The 19,767-nt window shown below is 37.6% G+C and overlaps 1 protein-coding gene across 1 annotated transcript; it reads right to left on the minus strand.

Moving 5' to 3' along the window:
• Positions 1-13,177: 13,177 nt before the first annotated feature.
• On the minus strand, positions 13,178-14,213 carry LOC138870507 (uncharacterized). The gene is made up of 2 exons (XM_070148316.1): positions 13,947-14,213; positions 13,178-13,579 (listed from the first exon to the last, which is right to left on the minus strand). The coding sequence occupies exons 1-2, from the start codon at positions 14,211-14,213 to the stop codon at positions 13,178-13,180; spliced, it is 669 nt and encodes a 222-aa protein (XP_070004417.1).
• Between the last annotated feature and the right edge of the window lie 5,554 nt (positions 14,214-19,767).

The following is a 19,767-nucleotide window of genomic DNA, read 5'->3' on the forward strand; positions in this document are numbered from 1 at the left end:
GGGATTTTTTAATTTATGAACCAAAAATCGATATGCTTTACTATTGGTCGCATATCCTATAAAAACACAATCAACGGTTTTTGGTCTTATTTTTACCCTTTTGGATTTAGGAACTTACACTTTTTCCAAACACCCCCACACTTTAAAATAGTTCAAGTTGGGCTTCCTTCATTTCCATTTTTCATAAGGAATGGATTGTGTTTTGCTATGGGGTACTCTATTTAGTATTCGGTTATCCGTATGAACGGATACCCCCACAGGTTCTGTGGCAAACTAGAACTTATCAATAATGCGTTCATCATCTCCTTTAATGAACGACTCTTTCTTTTTGCAATCCCATTGGATTGAGGCGTGTAAGGGCCATTGTTTGGTGAATAATTCCATATTCTAAACATATTTGTTTAAAAGGCGATTCATATTCACCACCCCTATCACTTATTATCATTTTGATTTTCTTGTTAAGTTGCATTTCAACTTCATTTTTGTATTGCTTGAATGTGTCTATTGCTTCATCTTTACTATTAAGTAAGTAAACATAGCAATATCAAGTACTATCGTCAATAAAAGTTATGAAATACTTCTTTCCACCGCGATATGGTATTGACTTCATGTCACAAATATCTGTGTGAATTAAGTCTAAAGGATTTGAATTCCTTTCAACTGACTTATAAGGATGTTTAACATACTTAGATTCCACACATTTGACATTTTGACTTGTCGCATTCAAATTTAGGCAATACTTCCAAATTAATCATTTTCCGCTAGGTTTTATAATTAACATGACCCAAACGTATATGTCATAATTCATTTGACTCAAGTAATTAAGACGAAGCTGAAATTTTATTATTATTTTCAACAACTATTACATTCAGCTTGAAAAGGCCCTCAGTGAGGTAACCTTTTCCTACAAACATTTCGTTCTTACTTATTACAACCTTATCGGAAATAAAAACACACTTAAAACTATTCTTAACAAGAATTCCAGTAGAGACTAAATTCTTCCTAATCTCGGGAACATAAAGGACATTGTTCAAAGTCACCACCTTGCCAGAAGTCATCTTTAGAAAGATATTCCCACTTCCTTCAATCTTGGCGATTGCAGCATTTCACATAGAAAGAGTCTCTTCGGGTCCAACAGGAGCATATGTTGCAAAGGCTTCCCTAATAACACAAACATGACGAGTGTCTCCAGAATCAATCCACCACTCCTTAGGATTTCCCACCAGGTTGCATTCAGAAAGCATAACACACAAGTCATCAACATCTTCATGCTTTTCAACCATGTTTGCTTGACCCTTCTTCTTGTTTTTCTTCGGAGCACGACACTCTGTAGATTTGTGCCCAGCTTTCCCACAGTTGTAGCAATTTTCGTTGAACTGCTTCTTGCTTTCCAGAAGCCTGCTTCCTTTTTCTCTTATTTTGAGAAGTATCCTCAATAATGTTTGCTCCCATTATTGTTGAGGTTCCACAGCCTCTCTTTTTAGCAGCTTTGTTGTAATCTTCGATACTCAACCGAACAATGAGATCTTCAAGGGGGATCTCCCTGCGTTTGTGTTTCAAGTAGTTTTTGAAGTCCTTCCACAAAGGAGGCAACTTCTCAATCATCGCTGCTACTTGGAATGCTTCATTGATGAGAAGACTTCAACGAAAATTCTGTTAGTAAAAATACTAAAACTATTACTTTCAACATCAATATTAATTCGATTTATACCTTCAGCAGACTTGGGTAATAATAGACTTGATATCTACCATTTTGTAGTAAAAAAACTTAGCGGCAACGAATTTCTTCAACCCGGCATCTTCAGTTTTATATTTCTTTTCAAGCGCAGTCCACAATTCTTTTGATGTCTCCACGCCACTGTAGACATTATACAAATCGTCCTCCAGTTCGCTAAGAATATAATTCTTGCACAGAAAATCAGAATGCTTCCACACCTCAATCACAAGAAAGCGTTTATTCTCTGGAGTTTCATCGGGCAGAACTAGAACTTCTTCCTTGATGAACTTCTGCAGACTTAAAGTAGTCAAGTAGAAGAATATCTTCTGCTGCCAGCGCTTGAAATCTAACCCAGAAATTTTCTCGGTTTCTCTGTCGGTGCCAACGCCGGTGTTCAGCTTGTTGATGCATTGGCAGTCACCATTGGAACAACCTGGTTCCCGTTATGATTAGTCATTTCTGTAAAAGAATGACACAAACAAACGTTAAAATCACGTAGATTTTAATCTCCAACGGAGTAGAAAACCACAAAGGTTTTAAACTTCAAAACAGTGAATATAACACAAATACAGAATACAAATTAAATTTCTTAAGCTTGTTATAAATCTGTATTTGTAAACTAATTCTGGAAAAAACAGAATAACATATAAATAGAAAATGTAAAGAGATAAAAATCAATTCGAGCCCACTGAATTCACAGAGTTTCCTTAAGGAATTTAATCCCGTCCTAGTACCCAAGGTTATAAATTATTTCCTCCCAGAATAGAACGAATTACACACTGGTGTAGTGGCACTTCAAACCCGACTGTTTCAGCAAACACAAAGTTCGGTAGCAAATCACACTTACTAGTTCTTTGTTTGATGTTAAAAGTATGCAGCAGAAGGAGGATGTCACGACCCCGGTTCGCCCGCCATGAACCATCGTGACGGCACCTAGTCTCTACGACTAGGTAAGCCTAAACTTGCGGAAGATAACCAAAACTTGCGGAAGTAAAATAATTTAAAAAATATAAATAAGGCAATAATAGTGTTAAATGTGCTGCTCGACATACACCATATTTATATAGATCTCAAAACCAATATCTAAATTCAAGACCCGTAAACCCACGAATTACAAGCTAAGAAAAGGAAATACTACATAGCTCTAACTCCGGAATTTGTCTAATAAGAACAGAAAGTACAGAAAGGCTAAATACTAAAAGGCAGGAATAGAAAGGGACTCCTCGGTCTGCGGATGCGGCATATGTACCTCGAAGTCTCTAAGCAGTCGCCTCCCTCAAGGATGGTAGGCCTGAGTAGAAGTACCTGGATCTGCACATGAAAAACATGCGCAGAAAGGGGCATGAGTACACCATAACAGTCCTCAGTAAGTGCCAAGCTTAACCTCGGTCGGGTAGTGATGAGGAAGGTCAAGGCCCTACTGAGGTTAAATACAATATAAGGGTTAACAGTGTGGAATAAAAAAGTATAAATAAGTGCAACAGTAAGTAATAACATAGAATTGACAGAACAACAACTAGAACAGAGACAAAACAAACCACGGAAAGAAATACAGCTCAACACAGAGATAACAACAGGGTCACCTTCTAGGATACCGTCCTTTAGTCCCAATTACAACTGTACCATGGATCTCCCGGGATACCGTCCCGTAGTCCATCATATGTATGTCCGAAGGATCTCCCGGGATCCCGTCCCGTAGTCCAACTATCAACGCACGGGGATCTACCGAAATCCCAATCAGTAGTTCCAAATGTAAATACCCAGTATTTGGGGAATCTACCGAGTGCATTCCCGTAGTTCCATATAACTGTGCAGGGGATCTATCGGGAATATAACCCGCAGTCGCAAAGTAAATGTGAAGGGGGATCTATCGGGAATCTAACCTGCAGTCTCAAAGTAAACAGACAAGTGGGGAGCTACCGGAATCCCACATCCGTAGTCCCAAAGTAAATACACAGCAGCAGTAAGAAAAATATCCAGAGAAGGGAAATTTCATATTAAGGCAAAAAATAATTCTAGCCTAGCCTGTTGCACAGAGTTCAGGTAAATAGATTGAACAATTAAAGCAATTAAATTACTTAGACATTCTTTCCTAAGCTAATAATGGGCTTAATAGTACAAGTAATAAAAACAGGAGAATGAACATACTGATAAGTACTTAAAGAAAACCGGATTTCCAATAATTTTCACAAGTACGCACTCGTCACCTCACGTAGAAGGCATTTCTATTACCAAATATATCAATTCTAAGGGGAAGATCCCCCACACAAGGTTAGACAAACCACTTACCTCGAACCGACTCAAAATCAACCCAACACCACGTCTTTTTCACGAGTACTCGACTCCAAATGACCCAAATCTATTCAATTCAATTGCATAATATAAATAACACTTCAAGTAACTGATTCTACAATTAAATTCTAAGTTAATACGCGAAATTATGTAAAATGACCAAAATGCCCCTCGGGCCCACGTCTCGAAATCGGGTGAAATTTACATTTCAGAAACCTCGTACTCTCACGAGTCTATACATAACAAGAACACTGAAATCGGATTCCAAATGACCCCTCAAATCCTCATTTAAAGGCCTCTTAAACTCGAGCCTTAATTACCCATTTTTCCCAAATTTCTCACCACTAATTAGGTCTTTAATCACATAAAAATGAGTTATGAAGTTAAGGATGTTACCTCCAAGTGATTCCCCTTTGTTTCCCTCAAGAATCTCTCTCAAAAGCTTCAAACCCGGATGAAAATGGTGAAAGAATCCCTCATATTCGCAAAGACAACTATTTATATGTTCTGCCTAGTGATTCCTGCATTTGCGGCCCTAGGACCGCATCTGCAGAGACTTCATCGCATCTGCGACTTTTCATTAAAATGCTAGCTTCCGCATCTGCAGACCTCTAACCGTAGGAGCAGTTCCGCTTCTGCGAGCTCTTCACCGCATCTGCGGTTCCTGAGGAATTGACACAAAGCTGCTTCTGCGACCCTTTAGCCGCTTCTGCGGTGCCGTATCTACGGTCCCCAAACCGCAGATGCAAAAATACCAGAAGACCAGCTGCTGCACAATTTCAACTCCAAAATTTTCTCCGTCAACCATCCGAATTCATCTCGAAACCCCCGGGACTTCAACCAAAGGCATCAACATATCCTAAAACCTTATTCAAACTTGTACCAATCTTTAAAACACTTCAAACAACATTAAAACAACAAAAACACATCGGATTCAAGCCTAAGTTTCTAAAATCTTTCGAATTCCGTTTTAGATAAAAAATTCAACCAAAACACGTCCGAATGACCTGAAATTTTGCACAAACATCCCAAATGACACAACGGAACTACTACAACTCTCAGAATTCCATTCCGACCCTCGGATCAAAATCTCGCTATCGAACCGGAAACTTCAAAAATTCAACCTTCGACATTTCGAGCCTAAATTAGCTACGGACCTCCAAAACATAATCCGAATTCGCTCCCAACCCAAAAAATCACCCAACTGAGCTAACAGAACCATCAGATTTTCATTCCGAGGCCGTCTTCATACTGTTTTGACTACGCTCAACTTTCCAACACTTAAGCTTTCATTTAGGGACTAAGTGTAGCAAAACTTTTTCGAAACTTGAAACCGAACATCCCGACAAATCAAAATAGCAGAATTAAACTTGGGGAAAGCAGTTAATAGGGGATCGGGGCGTTAATTCTTAAGACAACCGGCCGGGTCGTCATAGAGGAGAAACTCAGAAAATCGTATGGAAATTCTGAGAGAATAGACTTCTATTTATAACCAAAGTTGAGCTGAAATCTAAAGATGTGCAACTCTTTAGAATGGTTATTTATATAAATGGCCATAGCATAAATGTCATAACATAAATGGCTATTTACTCAACAATAAAGAGGGAAAGTAAAGAGAGAAAATTGAAGAGGGTAGTTTAATTTTTACACAACTGAAAAACGGATTGGATTTAATATTAATATTTATTTGAATATTAATATTCTGTTATTAAAACGAATATTTAATAACATTTCTATAAATATTTTACTATTAACAATTAAATTTGGTCCAAAAAATTAATCAATCAATCATTTGACCGAATCCGAAATCAAAGCTGAAGCCGAAGCCGAAGCCGAGCCGAGCGAGCGACGACGATGACGGCTTGAGGCTTGCCTTCTTCTCAACTCTTTAAGAGCTAGAAGAAGAGCAATTGCTTATATACTCATAAAAAACTTATTTCTCTTCCAATATAGGACAATGTTCCTTCATCAAGAGGGGAAACTTAAAATTTCACTTAAAAATTTTATTTCCCTCCATTTTTCATTCATCATATTTTAAGCATTTAATATACTTAAAACCCCAACATGAACTTCCTTCCAGCATATTAAACTGGAGTTCCAACATAATATGCTGGAAGTTCATACATAGGTGCTTCAATCTCCAGAATATTATGCTGGAACTTTTCGTGTGCTGGATTTCCAACATATAATGCTGGAAGTTCATACACAGGTGCTCCAATCTCTAGTATATTATGTTGGAATTTTCCGTGTGTTGGAGTTCCAGCATAATATGCTGAAAATTCATACACAGATGCACCAGTCTCCAGTATATTATGCTGGAACTTTCCGTGTTGCAATAAAATAGTGGCTATTTTTTAATGACTTTGTAAATGCTGGATATTTTTCAATTACCAATCCGAAAACTAGCTAGCCCGTGCTATTTTCACGGCGATGGATGCTCTCTATTAATTAGTGCTAGCAAATGAGCGGAGGAGTTGGGTTGATATGGATGCATTGCATACGTTTTAGACTAAACGGATCAAATTTTGAAAACTCATATTTAATACGGATACAAATGGATTGAATGACAAAGAATATGAATATTCATATTTTCTTGAATATTATCATTATCGTGAGAATTCCAAACCACAATACAGGGTGTCAAATTTGGTGGTGGTAAATTGAATATATTTTCTTTTTGTGCCACGATGAACTAAATGAATTGAAGAAAAAAAAAACGACAAAGTTAAGGACAGAAGGAAAAGCCATGTAAAAGGGAGACGAAAAAGAAAGTCAAACGGATAAGAAAAACTTCGAGGAAAAAAAAAGAATAAGAAAAACGAAGAGAAGAATTACTAGAGTAAAAAAAGTGCACCACATAGGAATCGAACTCGAGATTGTGCAGAGCACATCCATAAATACAATCAACCAATAGCACCCACCGGTCTATTTGAGTAATGGGTGCTCACCTATATATCGATTTCATGCTAAATTATCTATAAAATTAGATGTTCCATACCATGGGCAATGAGTGTTTGAGCACCACAATTTTCTACGTGGATCCACCCCTACCAATAAAAAAAATACTGTATTAGAAAAGAGGAAAAGAAAAAGAAAGGGATGGAAAAAGAAATTATCTGCACCATCAATCATTTAGTGAGCTTGTTCCCACATTTATATGTTCTCGTTCATATCCATGTGTTAACACCCACAATAGGTATATAATAAATAATAAGGACTTAATCGACGATATAACATTTCTTTTGTATTATGAGTAAACTTTAACATGTGTTTTATGAGGTTACCAACTCTTATAATTAATTTGATTGTATAAATATTTTTATGCTTCCGTTACAAGCAATTTAGACTCATATCATACTGCCACACATTGTATATAACAGCACCCACAGGGTATGTTATCGTGCTACTTGACTCATTTAATTAATTTTTGTGCTGCCTATTCAAGTTCGTTCACATATGGGTTTTACTCCAGCTTCCTCTATTTATTTTTTCCGTAATCAATACCATTTTGGGAGAATTAGCCCGAATTTTATATACTTCAGGTACTAACATAAATTATATCACAAAATAAGAATTCATTACTTTAAAGAAAGCAACAAGCTGTAGGCAATGCCGGCAATTTTCTCAAGTATTGCAGAATATTTAAGAATATGAAAACGCAAACAAACAATTGTTGAATGCTGTCTTCCACAGACTGTCTATTTTTTAGTAGCCTAGTTGCTACTACTTTAACTTTTATTCACCGACCTAAGAGATCCCTTTATTCTATTTATAAAAACTTTATAAACATGACAAATATTAAATGTGACTCCTAAAATCAATTACAAATTGGTGCGCAGTTTGTCTCTTCCATTTTTATATCTTTCAGTTTTGTGTATGCTTTAATTCAAACTTAAATTAGAGTCAAGGCGAAGTGAGGTTTATTGCAGTCTAAATCAACCCGGTTTTTTTCGCGCAAGGCCAAGAGTTTCGTACGTAGGACTACCATGAGTAAGGGGTCCTGCCGAGATCGTTCTAAGTTCCTCAATTTATAACTTATTTAAATATATGAGTTAATAATAAAATATTTACATATTTTTAATAAAAAGTAAAAGTTGCTGTATTCATTCGAAACCTTATTTTGATACTCTAACTCCGCCTCGGCCGATAGCGGAGGAGGTTTTGTGTACCCAAAAAGCATTAGAAATAAGGAAAGAAACAAAGATATTTAAGCTTGAGGGAAAAAAACAAAAAAATAATAGTGAAGAATCATTTTTTTTTCCTTCCATTTAAAAAACAAAGTGCGTCGTGTATAGTCCTTTGTGAAAGATGGACGCCAATATTTCGTCTAAATTTTTTTACGTTATATACACATGACTGTTAGTGTTGGATTGATACTGAGTCGCTAATTGAGGTGACAACTACTTGTTTGACCCAAAAACGTAAATTTTGATTCAATTAATTAATTTCAGTTAAATATCGGTTAATCCTAGTTAAGAATAATATCATCAGATCTTGTAGATCAGAAAAGGTGGCTGAACGACACTAATGAGGACAACAACGATTCTATGTAATAAATGCCTTCTACTATCAAGATCACAACAACAGTATGTGTGATATACAATAAATGACAATATAATGGCTCTCATGTAATTAAGAAGAATAATTTGATCAGCAAGAGGTGGAATAAAAGAACCTTCCACTTGATAATGATTGAACGACAGATCCTTAAACGATGGGAGATTCTTCGGATCTGACAAGAATCTTAGTGAAAAGTAAGATCTTATATAGAGTGAAGAATGAATCTTTTTTAAAGTGTTGTTCTTACAAATGAGTCTCACGTGTCCTTCTTCTCTCACCTTTTTCCTAGTTATATAAGACATATGCGTAGTAAACCCTAATAGTACATGTACAGAGAATATTACAGAATATTCTCTGTCGTACCCTATTTTGAAAACTAGCTGTTACAGCTTCATTGACGGTGCTCGACCTCGATCATAATCGGCACCTCGACTACGACTCATGTCGACTCTTCGGCTATGACCTTTACTGCTGCCTAATCCACCTCGACTTGCGATGGCTTTAGAACTCTTTCCTTCGTATTATCTTACTTCAAATATTCTAGAGCGGATTTTGAGCCATACAGTTAGTCCCTCCACTTATCGAGGTCGGCCTCAGGCGGGCTTGATGAGTGAATTATGTTCTTCGCAGTTGAAGTGTTTGTACGGGCTGATCGAGTAGGCACGGTTGGGGTGAACTGGCGAGATGGCCCTTCGTGAGCTGCAAATTTCTAGGGTTGTGCTGTCCATGAATCAAAATGACGTCACAACCTTACGCGTCATCAAGGCACATATTCCCAATGCATCCTTCGTGTCGTATGGGACTCCTGATTGGTCTTGGCGCTTCAATTCTTATGCTATGCAATGATGAGGAAAGTTTTTGATTCTGACGCCCAAGCTTCTATAAATAGGGATGTGAGAAATCAATTCCGAATTTTACAGACTTCCTATATTGAAACCCTAAATCGTCTTCTTCTTCTTATGTTGTTGCGCATCTTTCCCTTTGGCCCCAACGATCCTTGTTGTTTTTAATCCTCTGTTGTTATTATCTTCCCCTATTTCGTCGAAAATATGTCTAATGTACCTTCTGAGTCTAGCAAGGGGAGCGACGCGATTCTGTTAGCGATGGTGTTTCCCCTAATGCGGATGATGCTTCTGTGGCCTCCGAGGGCGGAATCTTCCCCATTGCGGAAGAGATAGTTCCCCGTAAACCTGATATCCGGTATGACTTCTCAAAACTACCTGAAGCCGACACTGAAACTTTTAAATCGGCCATGACGGAGGCTGATTTAAGGGAGCTTAAGGTGAAATACGGTCTCACCAACCATATCGAGTTGATTCCTGCCGGATGGGATGCGATGCAGGTTCACCGCCCTAGCTACTGCGCTTTCTACGCCTACCCATTCCACGTCAGTTACACTCTTCCTCTTTGTCACGACCCAAATCGATGGGCCGCGACGTGTGCCCGAGTCCTACCTGTCAAACACCCCTAAGCATGAGTCTAAGATATTAACCTGAATAACATCTCCTAAATTACGAGAATAATATACATGAAGGAAACCTGCCCAAAGAAGCATATGTACACATACGTGCAACATACGTAGGGCGAGTCGACAAGGCTGCAATAGACAACTATGTACCTCAAAACTGGAAGCCGGCAAGGCCACATACTATCCAACTAGACATACTGTCTACAGACCTCTAATAGAAATAATACTGTACAAAGACAGGACTGAGCCAGGTCATACCCATATATATACAAACATATCATACCAAAATCAAAAGCAGCTCTGGATCAAGTGAAGCACACCAAATCTCGCTGATCAAGGATCCTAAGAAGGGGGACCGTCATCTTGCCTACCTGTACCTGCGGGCATGAAACGTCGGTCCCGTGAAATTGGGCATCAATACGAAAAATGTACTGAGTATGTAAGACATGAAAATCAATACATAAAAGGCATAGATGAAACATGGAATAAAGAAATTCATCTGTAAATTTGAATAACTTTGTAAATTCTGAAACATTTATAATATTATACATGTGCATATAAATATCATCTCATGCATGGTATAGGTGTACATAACATCATCAAGCCACTAAAGGCATCCCATCATATCATCTCGGCTACTATGGGCAACATCATCAACATATACCAACTGATTAGGTGGTGGTGCGTATATAACATTGTAACCTTTTTTCCATATCCCATATACATAAATATATACATATAAATACGCGTATATAACACCGCCTGGTCATGGGTCAATGTACATGCATAAATGAATAAAATGCATGAAAATATGTTAAAAATCTCAATATTCTTTTCGGATAAACTTTATCAACTGCATATTATTTTGAGACCCATGAACAGAAGATATAATAATATGTCACATGGTGAATCAAGAACAAAGAGACCCTTAGTATTTCTATGAATAGAGTCATTTATAAAAACTGTGCGTTTACTCGTTTCTTCTGTATAACTTGGATCATACCAAAAAGAAAGAAGGGATAGCCTTAACATACATGAAGTAGGAAAAACTCCGTATAATATTCTTGGAGAAGATTGCACCGTAATTCTTTAGAACCGCAAAATTTTACGTTGCTATGATTCTAACAAATTCTCGTTGGAAGCCTTCGTGAATTGAATTTAGCTTCTGTTCCTAATGTATTTTGAACTAAGAAAATGGTATATGTTTCTTGATCTTTGGATATGAACGTCCTTGGTTCTCTTTTTATCCAAAATGAAAATGGAAATAAAGACTTATCTTTGTTCTGATTGTTGTCTAAAAGAAAGAATGGAAACAAAGACTTGTAGTAAGTCATACCTATTAAATTCCAATTACTCTTAGTTATCCACCTAGGCCTAGTAAGTCACAGCTAGTCATTCTTAGTCTTGTGGCTTTGTGCCACGTTCTTGGGGTGTAATTTAATAATTTTTATCCACTTATTAGTTAATTGGGTAATATTTCGTTACCCGTTAATTAACCAATTACCCACATAATTTAAAAATTAACTCAAATTACTTAAAATTCTATTTATTTTTAATATACTTTGTATATCATATACCGTGGTCATATGGTAACTTGTATGGTACTAGTTCATAAATATCGGGTATTGTCGCTCAACCCGTATTTTATCCAAGTTGTCCACCTTCAACGAAACTCTTTTTCTTTAATTCATGTGCCCTTTATCCTTCATGACACTTTCTTATTGTTTGTTATAAATAGCATAAATATGTTAATCTCATCCCCTAGTATGAACTGAAGATAAAACTTTAACGTACGAAAATGTGAGATGTAACATCCTTCCGCCCTTAGAAACATTCATCCTTGAATGTTCGACTCCATAGGATCTATATAACTTTGGCAGGGCCGCCTCTGTAACAATACTACTACCCATTCTTCCTTTAGAAACTCAATAATTTAATGCCACATAGGACCACAATCATCAATAACGACATTGACCTTATACGACCAATGACAATAACCAACACCAGAATTCATATGCGTACCTTATGGTTGTGACGTTCCAGTCGGACCCTTCTCTGGAGGAGGAAATAAGTAAGGATATCTAGACTTCATGTCTTCCTCGGCCTCCTAAGTCATTTCATCCACATTGTTGTTTCTCCGAAGTACTTTCACGGAGGCTACCTCCTTATTACGGAGCTTGCAAATTTGTCGGTCTAGGATGAAAACCGAAATTTTCTCGTATGACAAGTCCTCTATAATCTGTACATCATCCGTGGGCATTACTCGGGGAGGATCGCCAATGCACTTCCGTAACATAGATATGTGTGAAATCGGATGGACAAACTCCAATTCTGAGGGCAATTCTAACTCATAAGCTACTTGGCCCACTATCCGAATGATCCTATAAGGCCCAATGTACCGTGGGCTAAGTTTGCCTTTCTTGCCAAATCTCATCACACCCTTCATAGGTGGAACCTTTTAAGAATACCCAGTCATTAACCCCAAACTTTAAATCTCGTCGCCACACGTTAGAATATGACTTCTGATGACTCTGAGCTGTCAACAGTCGATCCCAAATAAGCTTTACTTTTTCTATGGCTTGTTGAACCAGGTCTGGCCCATGTAACCTTAATTCTCGAACATCAAACCACCCTATAGGAGATCTGCACTTGCGCCCATACAAAGCTTCGTACAGAGCCATCTGGATACTAGAGTGGTAACTGTTATTATATGCAAACTCGATAAGAGGTAGATGCTCATCCCAACTTCTCTTAAAATCTAATACACATACTTGTAATATATCTTCGAGCGTCTGAATTGTATGCTCGACTTGTCCATTAGTCTGTGGATGAAAAGTTGTGCTAAGATTCACCTGAGTTTCTAGACCTCTCTAAAATGACCTCCAAAAATATGCTCTAAACTGGGGCCCACGGTTAAATATAATAGATACTGGTACTCCGTGTAGTCTCACTATCTCTGTAATATATAACTTTGCATAATCTTCTACTGTATATGTAGATCTGACTGGTAGGAAATGAGCTGATTTCGTGAGCCTATCGACTATTACCCATATGGAATGGTACTTATGATGAGAACGAGGTAGACCCATGACAAAGTCCATGTTTATCACCTCCCATTTCCATGTAGGGATCTCCATAGTCTATATTAGCCCTCCAGGCTTCTGGTGCTCTATCTTCACTTGCTGGCAACTAGGGCACTGAGCGACAAACTCAGCAATGTTCTTCTTTATATCGTTCCACCAGTACACCTCCTTAATGTCATGATACATCTTCGTTGACCCAGGGTGAATGGAGTACCATGAATAATGTGCCTCTGACATAATCCTGTCTCGTAGCCCTACTACATCTAGAACACACAAGCAACCCCTGTATTTGAGAACTTCATCTCCCTTGAGTTCTAACAATGTCTTCTTCTGCTGCAGAACTCGCTCTCTCAGCTTGACAAACTTGGGGTCATCGTACTGCCTCTCCTTTGCTTCAGCTATGAGATATGATTTTGCAGTATTCTGGAGTACAACTCCACCATTGCTATAGTCTACTAACTGAACCCCCAAACAAGCCAGTTGATGAATCTCTCTAGTTAATTGCCTTTTTCGGCCTCCGCACGTGCTAAGCTACACATAGATCAACGACTTAAGGCGCCTACGACAACATTAGCTTTCCCTGGATGGTGAGAATCTTAACATCGTAATCTTTCAATAACTCAAGACATCGCCTTTGTTGCAAATTCAACTCTTTTTGCTTGAAGATATATTGCAGGCTTTTATGATCTGTGAATACATCAACATGGACACCATATAAATAATGCCGTCATATCTTAAGTGTATGGACAACTGCAGCTAGCTTAAGGTCGTGGGTCGGATAATTCTGCTCATGCTTCCTTTGCTGCCTTGAAGCATACACAATTACTTTTCCATGTTGCATCAGGACACAACCCAATCCAATGCCTGAAGTGTCACAATAGATAACATAACCATCGGTCCCTTCTAGGAGCATTAGAACCAGTGCTGAAGTTAATCTATCCTTCAATACTTGGAAACTCCGTTCGCAAGCATTAATCCATTTAAACTTTGCTCCCTTTTGAGTCAACTTTGTCAAAGGTGCTGACAAGGAAGAAAATCTCTCTACAAATCTCATGTAATAGCTTGCCAAACCGAGAAAGCTATGAACCTCCATCGGTGTTGTGGGTCTAGGATGAGTCTTTACTGTCTCAATCTTTTGTGTATCTACCCGGATGCTTTCACTGAAAATGATATGCCCAAAGGAAAGCTATAGATTTTAACTAGAATTCATATTTAGAGAATTTTGCATACAACTTCCCTTTTTGTTGAGTTCTGAGCACAATATGCAAATGATCTACATGTTCAGCCTCTGAACGCGAATACACCAATATATCATCGATAAATACAATTGAATAGATCCAAAAAGGTCCTGAACACACGGTTCATCAAATTCATGAATACTACTGGGGCATTGGTCAAACCGAACGACATAACATGAAACTCAAAGTGCCCGTATCTGGTCCTGAATGCTGTCTTCGGAATATCTTCCTCCTTAACCCTTACCTGATGATACCCGCACCTCAAGTATATCTTTGAAAAACACTTGGAACCTTGCAACTGATCAAATAAATTATCAATCCTTGGGAGCGGGTACTTAGTCTTGATCGTCACCTTATTCAACTACCTATAATAAATACACATCCGTAAGGAACCATCTTTCTTTATCACAAACAACACAGGTGCTCCCCACGGTGACGTACTAGGTCTGATAAAAACTTTTTCAAGAAAGTCCCTTAGTTGTTCCTTTAACTCTTTCAGCTCTACAGGGGCCATTCTATAGGGGGAATAGATATTAGATAAGTATCTAGTAGTAGGTCAATGACAAACTCAATTTCTCGCTCTGGCGGAAGACCCCGAAGCTCATCAAGAAACTCATTAACCACATGGATTTGCTGAATGGTTGGTGACTCCACTTCCATATCCTGAACCCGAATTAAATGAAAAATACAGCCTTTTCTGATCATCTTCCTTGCCTTCAGATAGGAAATAAATCTACCTCTCAGCGATGCCGTATTACCCTTCCACTCCAAAACAGCCCCCCTTGGAAATTGAAATCGAACTATCTTTGATCTACAATCAACGTTGGCATGACAATAAGCCAACCAATCCATACCCATTATAACATCAAATTCTACCATATCTAACTCGATTAGGTTCGGTATGGTTGATCGACTATGAACTACTATTATACAACCCCTATATACTCGCTTAGCTATCACTGAGTCCCCAACATGTGTAGACACTTCAAAAGGTTTAACCAATTCAGGTTTTATTCCAAACTTTCTAGTAACCAATAGAACAACGTATGATAAGGTGGAACCTGGGTCAATCAATGCATATACATCATATGAGGAGTGTCACGCCCCCTTTTTCCCTCTTATCGGGAAATCAGGCTTATGACATTTTTGGGTATAGGACAACTCATTCCTTTTGGGAACAGGGTTTTCATTTTGAAGAGTCGCCACCTAATGATTTAAGGTGCATTAGGACACCTATAGGGTTCATTTCTAAGTTTGTTTGATAACCAGAGATAGGGTAAGGGCTTGAAATTATCCTAAGGGGAAGGTGTTAGGCACCCTCAGGATCCACTAGTGTGGTTGCCGGTCAGACAGTTTTGTGGATTTATACAGTTAGAAAATAGACAAGTATAGGCTCAAATAGTAGGGGATTTAAGTTTAAACACATAAGAGTTTGAAAACAATCACTGAAAGGCGAATTTTAAAAAGGAGTTACAGTTTTACAAATACTTGAGAATATAAAAAGGAGAGGGGGAGGGGGTCCTAGGTTTGTTTATAATATGGATCACATCAATGCGATACCCGGTATGACACTCCTCAGAAGAGGGGATACACGTGGTATTAGCACACTAGTCATCATATTCATATCTACCCTTCCCACCTCGTTAAGGTATTAAAGCGCGGATTGGTCTTGACCTCTATTGCATGCTATTACACGTCCCATTCCTATCAGTCCCGGAGGAATTTAGGACCACTATTCCTATAAGAGGGAGGATTTTAGGCTAACACTTAGGTTTTAAAGGTAAAAGGCTAAAGCGGCATACAAAGACATGTAGGACTCTATTTAAAGGGGAAACACCTAAAAAATTAAGAGGCTCATATATACCTCCGCAGACAATGCATATAAATAGCATGACCTAAACACAGTTAGGGTCGGAATTTAAAGTACTAAGGTAGGGTGTTTTAATTGTTGAAGCAGACCAATTTATTACATAACTCAGATAAGAAGTCTGAATCAGGCCTGCCTGTTGGTTGTAGCAGTGCTAATTAAACAAAGGCGAGTTCAGTTTTATCATTATTACCTAACGCTTGCCTAGGTGCAGTAGTGAGCATGATATCTATTATAGTGATTTTAATTCCAACAGACATGGTATCTAAGTATTAAAGGATAATTTTAATCCTATAGGCAAGGTATCTAATTGAACATGAAGTGAAGCAGGCCGGATTCATTTGATCACAGCGAAATTTCTATAGGCATGATTTCTATAAAAAAATTGATTCTGATCTTATAGGCATGGCATCGATTTTCAAAGCTGATTTTAACCTTGTAGGCACGATATCTGATTATAACCATTTAGACCCTATAAACATGGTGTCTAAGTGTGGAAGTAAAACATGCAGAATTTATTAAACAGATCCTATAGGCATGTTATCTGCCCTTCTAATAGCTAAAGCATGCATAATCACCCCATCCCTTTTCACTAGCCAACCCCAATATTTGTTACAAATTATTACAGACCCAAAATGACTGAATTAAATTAGAGAGGTGCAAAAATAAGAAGTTACAACCGTAGGAAGCCTGATTCCTGACTTCCTCTCTGAGTTATGGAATAAACTACCTCAAACGCCAATGTTGTTTCAAAGTCTTTCTTAGCCCTGGGTGTGTCAAAGTTCCCTAAGGTGCTCAAGGGACCCTAGGCAGTGCTTACACCCAGGTTTGCATAACCAGATAAAAATGAGTACAGTGTGAAAGGGCCAGCCCTTATGTGTCCAAGTTAAACGGGAGCTCAAGGGTCCCAAGGCAATGCCCACACAAGTGGGGCATAACCTAGGTTCTAAGAATATAGTGGAAGTGCAAAACACACAGTTAAAAAAAAGAGTTTATTTAAAACTGGACTAATAAGTCCATTTTTGAAGGTAATCAGTAGCAGAAGTGTTTAAAATCAGTTGGGGTAATGAACCAAATTAATAGTCACACGAAGGGGTCAAGGGGTTTTGGGAATACATTGTTTGTATGCACATGACCCAACAGGGGTCTGATTTGGTCATGCACAACAATAAATGATACTGGCATGGCCACAAACCAACCAAAGGAATACAAACACATAGAGGGGATATGGGGTTTGGGATTCATACACATAGGATAGCATTAATTTAAAAGGGGAAGGGAACATATTTCAGCATGCTAGTAATGTAACTTGATTGCAGAAACATAAGCAGAAGAAGACAAAAATAAGGGAAGTTGGAATAACTAAAGAACCATGTTGTTGTTGATGCTTGAAAATTAACTAGGACATACCAGTAGAGAAGCAAAGTGCAGAAAGGAAAAGTAAGCAAAATTCCACAGTCTAGCCTTGGCTTTCAGCCGGCTAGACAAAGCAGTAGCACAAGTAGTAGTAGAGAAAAGAGAGAAAGTTTTGAGTGTAAGATTGTGTTCTTGAACTCAATTGTTCGTGTGTTTTTGAAAGAAGAGGGGGTGAGTATTTATAGTTTTGAAAACGATTGAAGAAGGGGTAAAGTCTTAAACACAAACATGAAAATAATCACAATCAAAATCAATTAAAACAAATGATTCCCTTTAATTAAGGAATCACTGTTTGACGGGTAGTAACGGGTTTAATTAAGGAAAGAAATCAGTCTGGGGACAGATTGATTATTTCCATATAAGGTGGCAGTAAAAGCATGGAGTAAAAAATTAAGTCTAAGTACAAAATGCTTAGTTTTGGGAAAGGATTCAGCAAGATAAAACATCACAGTAAAGAAAATGAATCAATTAATTTTAAACAGATGAGTAAAAATTAGGGCTCATAAGAAAACCTTTTACAATTAGTCGGAAGATCGAGGGAATCAAGATCAACCAAGAAAGGAACATGATTCTGCACTTCACCATATGAATAGCAAGGGATGAACAAGCATGCAGAGTTAAACATGTTAACAAAAAGAAGCAACACAAGCATACTATAGCAGTATGGGTAAGCTAGGGTTCAGTTGCAAGAAAATATTCGAAGCACAATTGTCAAGTAGGTCAAGTAGTCACATAGAATCAATAGTGAAGAAGAACATAGTAATAGGTAAAGAGAGTCAGAAGCAAGTAAAGGTCTCACAGTAACAAGTGAGGCAAAACTTCTAATAAATTAGGGCTTCAACAGTAGTCGAGTTTAAGAGGTGATAAGAACTCAAATCAGATAAGTCAAACAAGGAAAAGAGAGTCATAAACGAAGAACTTAAATAAACACACATTTAAGCAAATAATTTCAGAACTCGGATAAGACCAAAAGGGAACTAGGGTTTTTAACATGTTGAAATAGGTAGAAGAACAACATGAGCAAGTAGCAGAATATTAAAATTAGAGAAGAGATCTTTTTTATAAAAAAAAAACTTAAAGGAAACCCCTAATCGTTGAAAAATGAAGAGTTGTTTTGAAAGAAAATGGAGAAACCTTCATGAAAACACTTAAGAAGTTCGTAATAAGAACAGATCTAAGATAGATCTGAAGAAAATTGAAGGATCTTAAAGGTTTTGAAAAACCCAAAAAAGTGAGAAAGACCTTAAAAGTTACCGATCTAACCAGAAAAGTCAAGGATCTGCCTTGAAAGGCCATGAATGGCCGGAGAAAGGCCATGAACAGAGGTTGATCAAGGACTGGACCTTATTCCTTCGAGGTCTAGCCATGAAACCACACAAACGGGCCACCAGGAGATGTAGGAGGCCAGTATACATCTCAATCGGCCATGGGAGGCCATGGATTAGGCAGGGATTGGGGTGGAATTAGATGGCAGCGGCTAGGGTTCATGTGAGGTTGCAGAGAGAATTGAGAGTGAAGATATTCAGAGGCAGCGGTTGGTGGGAAATAAGTTAGGTTTAGGGGTCGTCCAGGGTTAAAAATGGTAAGGGTGAACGATGGCCGTTGATCTAAATGATCAATGGCCTATATTTAAAAGGGTAGGTGGGGAATACGGGTTTGGGTTGGTTTAATTGGGTTGGGGTCGGGTTTAATTTGGGGTTCAATTTAGGCCATAGTTTAAATGCAATTGGACTATTATTTAAATAGCCAATTTTTCCTTTTTAATTTATAAAAATAATAAATTAATTTCTGAAAATAAATTGAAAGCACAAAAATGATTTATAACATGTAATTAACAATTTAAAAATACAGGACTTAATTTTATGAATATAAAACACAATTAAATCTTAAAAAAGGCTAATATTGCAGTTATGCAATTTAGCTTAAAAAATACTAAATAAATTTTTAAAACTATGAAAAAAATTACCTTGGTTATATTTTAGAATAAATATAAAAATCTAATAAATGAATTATCAAAATAATAATTTTGGAAATAATTATTGGATTTTTATGGATAAAAGAGGAAAATAAATTAATTTAAAAACCTTTAAAAATTATGAAAAATAATAAAACATTTGGACATACTT

This window comes from Nicotiana sylvestris, chromosome 1 (genome assembly GCF_000393655.2).
Source record: "Nicotiana sylvestris chromosome 1, ASM39365v2, whole genome shotgun sequence".
Classification (NCBI taxonomy): Eukaryota; Viridiplantae; Streptophyta; class Magnoliopsida; order Solanales; family Solanaceae; genus Nicotiana; species Nicotiana sylvestris.